Source organism: Aspergillus tanneri, assembly GCF_003426965.1.
Source record: "Aspergillus tanneri strain NIH1004 chromosome Unknown AapTan_2_pilon_pilon_pilon, whole genome shotgun sequence".
Lineage (NCBI taxonomy): Eukaryota > Fungi > Ascomycota > Eurotiomycetes > Eurotiales > Aspergillaceae > Aspergillus > Aspergillus tanneri.
The window spans coordinates 5920171-5928792 of NW_022984629.1; the positions used below are offsets into that span (position 1 = coordinate 5920171).

The window sequence follows — 8622 nt, forward strand, 5'->3', positions numbered from 1 at the left end:
TTGCTTGCGGCAGTTGGCGCAGCTTAGACCTTCATCACCCGGGTCAATTGCGCAATTTTGTAGAAGTTGTACAAGCCGCCAACAGGTTTCATCTTTTCATTCCCAAGGTCAAGGTAGAAAACGATTGTATACGGAACACCATTAATTGCATAACTGCTGGCCATCAGTTCCTATACTGCTGGGAGTCCGGTAGTCAGAGTTATCTGCGTGCTTACCGATCATAGATGATGTTGATTACATAGTCACTCTTATCTCCTTTTTCAGAAAGCTTCCCTGTAGGTTCACCGTCAAGTTTTCGTTGATCAGTGTTCGGACGCTTTCTATGCCCTAGTGTTCATTCGTGTTAGGTTTCTTCACTATATCATAATTATATTCCCAGTTGCGCCAGCACTTAACATCGTCTGATATAAAATAGTGAAACTCAGTGTCTTTGTGAAATGGCTTGAGTGGAGACGATGGTTTAGGGTCATTATCGTGCAGATGGTCAAACCAGTGACACGGGTTCAAAACCTGCCAGATGGCAGCTAGCCGATCCACATTGCTACATATAATTAGTGGACATAATTACCCAATTCAAGTGTCCTTTCATTGAACACTTACCAATGGTAAAGCCAGAAGATTCGATATTGCTACAGTGAGCCTAACTGCGTTGGATTTGCATACGATACCATGGACTCCCCAGGATGCATAAACTTGAGCGAGGGTGATTTCGGCTCTATTAGATGTTTTCCTGAATAGGATCATGGGGGGCCCCAGTTGAATCAGTCGAGCTGAACCCCGTTCCTTTGGTAGCTGGATTGTTCTATCTTAGTACCAGTTCTCGTTTCCTGCAAGGATTATGAAATTAAGCTGGGTCGGCGATTAGTGAGATATTAGTAGTCTATTCAGTTGCCAAAAATTAAGATTGCTGCAGAGTTGCTATCTCTTTCCGTATATGCAGTGTGGCTTGAAGAATAGACATCGGAGTACACGTGTGCACTCTTTCTCTCACATCTGGCATATTTTGGAAGGATTATTGTTTTATCTGTAGAAAGACGTAACTATAAAATATAATTCTCCGTTTTGATGGATTACACCGGTGGAGGTTTTTACTGAAAATTTTATCTTGAAACCTAAGGGGGGCAGAGGTAGGCCTCCGATCCCGTTTAGAAGGATGAGGTGTTCTTTTTATAGCTCTAATTATAAGGTAGACAGACATATAGATCTATATGAAGACGACTACGATTTCAGGGTGAACCAACAATTTTTATCCGCAGACCATGAAGTTTCAACAGTTCCGTGGAAACCTTATAGTCTAGAGTAGCCTGCTATTATAGTGTACCAGAATTATGGCGGTATAGTCTAGGTAGGATTTACAGAAGTATATATTTTAAATACTCCTAGGTGCGGTAGCTCAATTGACACGAGTATAGGTGAAATCACCGATTAATGTAGCATCATCTTCTGGATGGCTGGACCCTTTACCTGGTTGAATGCCAGCCATAACCTCAAACTGGAACAAAAACTCCTTCTCCTGCTTTCCTCGCGTATAAGACACATCCAAACCTAACTCCCCAAGGTACGGCTGTGGAACTTGCCCGGGACTCGCATTTTTGACTGCAACGACAGTGGCACCAAAAGCGACATGGTTACTCGAGAGAACGAGTAGTGCTCGTGATACCTTGGAAGGGATGTTTTGGGGAATATCTACTTGGACCCCCGGTATAAGGGTTTCTAAATTAATTTCCGTCCCTGGATTCTTCGTGAAGGGGACCAAGTCGGTCCATAGTTCATATCTGGGTTGCAAAACTCGCTGTTTAGAAATATCGTAGGCTTGAGTTGAATTAGCTCCATCAGGCCGGGAAGAGGTATAATGAATGTACTCACAATTCCATAGTTCGCCTCGAATGTTACCCAGACCCCCTATCTCACGAGTCCAAATGTACGATGCCAGGAAGACCGGCTTTTTTCCATCTATCTTACCAAAGTCACCGGCGACTTCCATATCCACTCGAGCACTGGCCAATTGATAGGAATTGAGATCTGCCGTCTTTTCGAGCCTGAAGACTACTTGCTGGACATTGAGGCCCTGAAATGTCCGATCCCCTTGCCCTCCGAAAATGCCTTTCACAGAGTCAGGTTTGACGCCAATCAGCTCACCGAGCCACTGGAGAAGAGCATCCAAAATGCCTTTACTAAGTTTGAGTGTTAGGGTGATTCCTGCCTCATCGAACTCGATTCCTGCTGTCAATGCTGTAAGAGGATTTCCACTTTTGGCCGACACCGTACATGTCGCTTGGAATGAGACGCTTCCTTGGTCGATACTGACTGCTCCATCCACTGTTTGCCCCTCAGTCAAAATCTTCTTGCAGATCACTTTGGGTGCACTAATTGTAATCCCTGGAAGGGCTTGCTGAAAGAGTTGCTCTAAAGCCTTGCCATCCTTGAGCTGAAACTGTAATCGGATGGTTGTTTGATAGCCTAGTCTAGGATTGAACCACATAGCATTTCGTCCTTGGACATAGTTGGATGCATCGAGGGACACCTCTAGTTGCGGCACAAACGGGGGCAGCGTCGCTATCATATCGGACAATCCGACAAAAGTAAACAGGGCTTCCACTGTCGGGGTATATGGAGATTTCGGGGCGACGAGCCCATTATAGAGGATGGGGGAGGTTCCATCTATTGCAGCCCCCGGGGGACCAATCGTGTCGGCTACCCCTTTTTCAAATGCAGACTGGAGATATTGGCTGGAAGAATCGAAGCTCAACGTTCCCCATGGCGTCTCAAAGCTGAATAGGAAGCTTTGCAATGCCTTCAGATTAGAGTCAAGCATAAGATTAAGTGTTGCATTTGTGTCAAATCGACCCATCCATTCCTTCCATAGATCTGAGTCGTCAAGTGGTGTGTATACAGGCTCTTTAGGTTGATTTTTCAGAATAACGACCTTGCCTTTTAATGAAGAGACAAACTTGTCAATGGGAATCCCCGGCGAGAGGATTAATTTGTTATTGGATGCACTCTGCCCTGCATCGCTAGAATAAACATAGAATTTCTCATCCTCTTGTACAGAAATCATTACTGATAGTAGTTTCTCCACGAAAGGAGACCTGCTTGTTTATCCGATGGATTACTACCTGAAAACTCTGGACTTAACAAGCTGCAGATAATGAATGGTAGCAGCATATAAAAGCCACGGGCATTGATATTTCAGTGATCTACACCTGCTGACGTGGGCGCACAATATTTAAGGTCCAGTTATGTATTCAATATTACTGCAAAGTGGGGGTGAGACCGGCGATTTTACCCAGATTAACTTTCTAAATAACATGAGAAATAGGTCATTGAGAACACCTGGTATGGAGGATGCGCAATAGAGTATGCTGCATCAAGTATCAGTCCTAGTTTATTATGTGCTGTTGCCACATTTGCGAGTTGCCTGTAGAAGCCCCTACGGTATATATTATAGCTTGGGTTTTCGGTATGAGCTAAACATAATTCTCGTTCAATTACTGCCAGGCTGGCTCACTGATACCCTGCGCAGGGCGATGCATGCAAGATGCCCTAAAGAGCAGTCCAGGTAGCGAGCTGTACATCTGCATACCCCACTAAGTCACAAGTTGCATCTGGAGAGATTTCACTCCGTTGCTCTTGATACTGGCAACAATGGCATCTATTGCCTGCGGGGAAGTGATCTTCCAAACATCCCCTTCCACTCGGTTCCACACGTAGTAAACCCCCTTCGATTCGAACAGGTAGAGGAAGTCACTCGTCTGGCACATCACCGCACTCGGCGAGTCGAGGCCCAGGGCTCGTGTCACTCTAGTGCCATCGCCACTCTCGCTCCAGTAGAATTCGGGATCAAGCGTTTCTGCATCGTTTCCCCAGCCAGGAGGGGGATCCCAATTCGGGGGGTGCGTTCTATTCTGGTTAGCGAGAGGGGCAAAATCCATTGACTGAGAATGCAGTAATTGGGTAGCATACAGTGGAGCATGATGCTGCCATGTCTGAGCGTATGAAAGCCCGCCAAGAGTTTTGGGTATCGTTGGTTGATGGAATTAGCGATGTGATGAACCGGCGAAGCGTTCTCATGGAGAGATTAATCATGCAGACTTGAGTTGGATGACGTGTCTTTATACCTCCGTGCCCAGGAGTATCCCCCCACTCGCTTGAAATGCATAAAGTGACCTCTCCTGGCTATCCTGAACAGCGCTGCATATCTTGGCTCCAAACATCCACTGACCACATAATAAATGCAAGAATATTCCAACCGTCGCCTCGGAAATGTCAGAGCCTTTGCTTCTATTCCATGGGGAGGACTTACGGAAGCTATATCAATACCATAAAAATGATGTGGGTGAACTTTGTATCACACTATGAGAGTATTTTAACCAAATATGGCAGGTTTATGATTTCCTCGAGGATGTCATTAAGAATCCAAAAAAGTACAATGTCCATCCCGACAGTGTACCAGAGCTGCGAAAAATACTACGAGCCTTGCTACGATTGAGGTAGGTACACCGAATTATATTCAAACTCAAATGAAAACAAAGCTCTAACCCTGCCACAGTCTTGGAAGAACCAAAAGCAAACAGGACGACGGGAAAGATTTTCGCAACAAAAGCCTGGAGCCAGATCAGCATATATATCGCGCGAGGAACGACAAAGCGCAAAAGAAAGAGGACTCTAAATTCAATCTCATGCGACATACTTATAATGGGGTTGGGTACTGGTGCCCTTATGATCTCCTGGGACTATTCCTAGCGTCCATGGGACCCGCACCGTTTGGTGCCACCAAGAGATCCTTCTACTTGCCTCTGACAGCCGTCTATGGCCGATGGTGCAGTGCTATTGCAGGGCCTCCACGGGGGGTTGGAGAGCATCCGTGCATTTTCCAATGTACCTGGGCTCGAAGGATCAACCAACAGGATCGGTTCTTTTTAGGAGCATCATTGGGAGGCTATAATTTTAATCCCGAACAGACTGGCACCTGGGAGAAAGAGATGAAAATGGGGCGATTCAACCTCGTGAAGAAAAATCTGATGATTGACTGGGGATTTGAAACTTCACCGTCACGAGAGCAGAATGGGCTTGTAGGCACTCGATTTGGGAACTGCGGAGAGACATATCCTTTCATCGCGATCAAAAAGTATGTTTCCGCCCTTGGCGTACTATGTTGGGGTTGGAGAAATGACCAGTCGATAGGAATATTTCACTGCAAGATACTTGTTATGGACTTGCCCTCAGCGTAAGCTACATCAATAAGCCGGAATATGACGATAAACAAAGGGGCGATATATGGAAAAACCTATGGAATCCTTGCCCAAATTGCACCCATCTTGTGACTGTTCTAGCGTGGAACTTTGCCAATTTTCAGAAGGATTTGGGAAAGGCCGGGGCTCCCAGATGAGATATGGATACAGAAATCCGTGCACTCCTTACGTTCCATTGATATAACAATGTACTGCCTGGAGTGAACACTGTTTAGAAAAGACCTCGGTTAATCAAGCACTAGAATCTTAGTCTATTATTGCTTCAGAAGCTCGCTCTTTATGCAGAGTGGGAAGGAGTGAAGAAAGTATTCACCACCCTTGTGGTCAACAAATGGTAGTCCTGTGGTTTATTCTCCGGGTCTTGACAATCTCTTCATCGCAAGTACTGATGTGTTCCTCGGGGATGATCTATACATCGACATGCCGGTTGCCTTCTTATTTCCGGGGAAAACCCGATTTCTCTCCTCACCCAGCTTGTGTCGATTATCTTATCTGCATAACCATTGTAGGGTTAGAAAGACATATGCTTCCTCATCAAATTGGAGCCGTCGAGGAAGTGGACGGCCCGCTATAAGAAAAACTGACGATCGGTCTGAGAATCATGTACTGTACCTATCTAGGTAGGCACTATGTAGGTGCATGCATGGATGTGATGAATATTGCATCGTATGGGGGAGATCGGAGAACTGGCTGACGTGTCCTGGTCCTGTATTGCATTGTTTGGGGATGGTTTGGTAATTACGCTTTGGACAGTGCTGTGTCTGCCCTGATCTTCTTGAGCACAGTATCTTCTTTGGCCATGTGTCCCTCTGATCGTCAGATTTCTGCCTTCTGTGATGAGCTTCACCGTAGCTCATACTATATGCAGGTTGCCAGGGGGTCGCAAAGGGCTCGAGTATGTATTGTATTTGTAATACCAAATCAGAGTGATCATATGGATCTGATCTCCATCTTTAAGTGCTTTCATCGTCATTCTAGAGCAAGAAGAATTACAGATTACTTTGAGACAAGAAGGAAATATGGAATATGCGACCCAGGCAAGGTATAGGTCTGAAGGAACAAAAGTGACCTTCATCAATAGAACGGCTTTCCGTACCCAAAGAGAATACTAGATTGAACTATCAAGCAGCTACAGGAATCCCCATGCGAGGTGCTTCGAGAAAGAGCGTCGCAAACGTATCTTCATTGTCCACCAGGCTCGTCGGCTTGGTTCCCCTGATTGCTCCTGCCTCCGTCAAATTCCACTGGGCAAAGCTAAGCTTTGCCCATAAATCCACAAAGGTCTCTGCTGCGCCTTTCCCTAACCCTGGGTCACCGTTCCATTTCCGCCTCGCGTTTTCCCAGGCTTTGCTTGTGCGATCTTCCGGTAGTGGATCCCAGAGTGTCTCTACTGTGGGGACTCGAGGGAATGGATATGGCCCGCCGGCTTCATTAATGAAGAAGGTTTTGTACTGAAATGCCTTGATTTTATCATAGACGCTCAGCTCCGGCAGGGGGGAGGAGACGGTAATTCCCATTGCTTGGCTGACGGAATGTTTGTCGCTTCTGAGGAGGGGTCCAATCTGGTTAGGGTCCCTGACATTGGGATTATTGGGGTCTTCATTTTCGTCGTCTAGGCTCTTCAGTTAGCAATCTAGTCTGGTAGAAGAAGCCTATGTCTTCGACTCTCACAGTATCCCCATAGTGCAACCGGCACAGCTTTAAAGATCAGGGTGGCCTTTTCCCACTTGGGCACCCCAACAGGCTCATCTGATGCCGTCAGTTCCTTCCTTTCCTGTATAGGCCTGATTGTCACCGTCAATGTGCTCATTAGTGATTTCTTGAGCTGCATCGGCTTAGCGTAGAGTTCGAGCATGTCCTTGTCATCCTTTGGAATCTGAACTTTCTGATCCTCCTCGGTAGTGCCTAGCTGACCCGTCACTACGATGGCATTTCGAATGGCAAACTTGCAGCCAACGGTAAACTGAAAGACTGCTCCACGGACATTCCAGACCTCATCAGCATCATTCGGGCTGGTCTTTGCATTGGTCTCGCTGGATGGAATAAGGCCCTGGTTACAGGTGAAAATAAATGGCGGCGGGGGCTTACTCTCGCCTTTGTTCCTGGGCAGATCCGATTGCAAGGCCTGATCGTAGAAAGCTTGCAGGCTAATAGGGTCATTTTGGTGCTCATCGCGGGACCCAAAGTTGATATCGAAGCCGAACACCCAGAAGTTGACATGAACCGTCCCGGAGATAGGCGGGCCTTGGATGTATAGCGTCGCCGACAACTCGATGCTGATATGCACCGTGCAGATCCACAGGTCGAGAGTGAACCGGACCCCGACGCTGACGCCCCCATCAGCGATGAAAAAGAACGGGTTGTATTTGATCAGGAAGTCTGCGTAGGCGTTAAAGAAGGCATAAAGGGCTCCCAGAGTGAGGGACGCATCCAAGCGCCCTCCCCCCATGCAGACTTTGGGGGTAATAGCGAAATAGGCCTCACCGCGAATGCTAATCGAGGTGTCGTAAGCCCAACTGATTGCCAAGCGAGGCGGCTTGGGGTAATACGGTGGCACTTGATATGACCGATGATACCCTCCGATAGTGAAGACAAAGTCGCCAGCGGAGGTGCTTTTATCATTAGCAAACCAGGTATAGAAGCCGAATCCGCCCGTCAGATGGCAGCTGGGATCCAGCACGTAGGATGCGGGGGTCAGCTGACCCTCAATCTTCAGGGTGCCAGTCTCCAGGTCGAGCACCGCCGTCATGCCCAGCTGGACGTGGGCGAATTTCTTGTCGGCCTTGGCCGGCATGTCCGCCGTGGCGACAGCAAAGAGGCCGATTTTAACCTTGGGATCCCATTCCACTACGAGCGCAGCCTGCATGTTCAGGATCTCAAACGCTAGCACGGTGAGCCCGGCTGCGAGCCAGAATGAATCCTTTTTGGAGAAAAACCAGGTCCCGTCCATGAGAGCCTTCAAAGCCTCATCGGGTTTTGTCGCGGCTGGGGGGGTGATCAAGGGGAAGTCCAGCACATTGGTTACCGATGGGAACTGCAGACTATTGTTGTATCCAAACCCGCCGACAACCCCGCGGATCTCGGCGAATCCAAAGGTTGCCAACGGACCGTTCAGGATGAAATAGATAAAGGCGGATGTAAACTGCTCATTCGTTTTCGCGATCTCGATCGTACCATAAAACCCGGCGGCTTGGAAGAGGTACGGGTCGAAGCTCAGCGTGACTGCCCCTTGATAGGTCTCCTGGACGTGCTTGAACATTCCACTCAGAAGAACGGGGCTTCTGTCAAAGGAGGCTGCCAAACCCTCCAGGGCAAACGTTGGGCTAGGCAAGTTGTCGAAGATATTGTTCAATTTGGAAGAGTCGAAGGT

At 47.6% G+C, this 8622-nt stretch overlaps 4 protein-coding genes across 4 annotated transcripts; 1 reads left to right on the forward strand and 3 right to left on the reverse strand.

Moving 5' to 3' along the window:
* Positions 1-1393: 1393 nt before the first annotated feature.
* Positions 1394-3058, reverse strand: ATNIH1004_001844 (uncharacterized protein; the record flags this gene model as incomplete). Its single annotated transcript, XM_033566539.1, has 2 exons — positions 1394-1812; positions 1867-3058. The coding sequence occupies 2 exons, from the start codon at positions 3056-3058 to the stop codon at positions 1394-1396; spliced, it is 1611 nt and encodes a 536-aa protein (XP_033432296.1).
* Positions 3059-3587: 529 nt separating this feature from the next.
* On the reverse strand, positions 3588-3932 carry ATNIH1004_001845 (uncharacterized protein; the record flags this gene model as incomplete). Its single annotated transcript, XM_033566540.1, has 1 exon — positions 3588-3932. The coding sequence occupies one exon, from the start codon at positions 3930-3932 to the stop codon at positions 3588-3590; it is 345 nt and encodes a 114-aa protein (XP_033432297.1).
* A 395-nt stretch (positions 3933-4327) lies between these two features.
* On the forward strand, positions 4328-5389 carry ATNIH1004_001846 (uncharacterized protein; the record flags this gene model as incomplete). The annotated part of the gene is made up of 4 exons (XM_033566541.1): positions 4328-4336; positions 4384-4490; positions 4550-5128; positions 5185-5389. The coding sequence occupies 4 exons, from the start codon at positions 4328-4330 to the stop codon at positions 5387-5389; spliced, it is 900 nt and encodes a 299-aa protein (XP_033432298.1).
* A 984-nt stretch (positions 5390-6373) lies between these two features.
* Positions 6374-8511, reverse strand: ATNIH1004_001847 (uncharacterized protein; the record flags this gene model as incomplete). Its single annotated transcript, XM_033566542.1, has 2 exons — positions 6374-6864; positions 6924-8511. The coding sequence occupies 2 exons, from the start codon at positions 8509-8511 to the stop codon at positions 6374-6376; spliced, it is 2079 nt and encodes a 692-aa protein (XP_033432299.1).
* Positions 8512-8622: the final 111 nt, after the last annotated feature.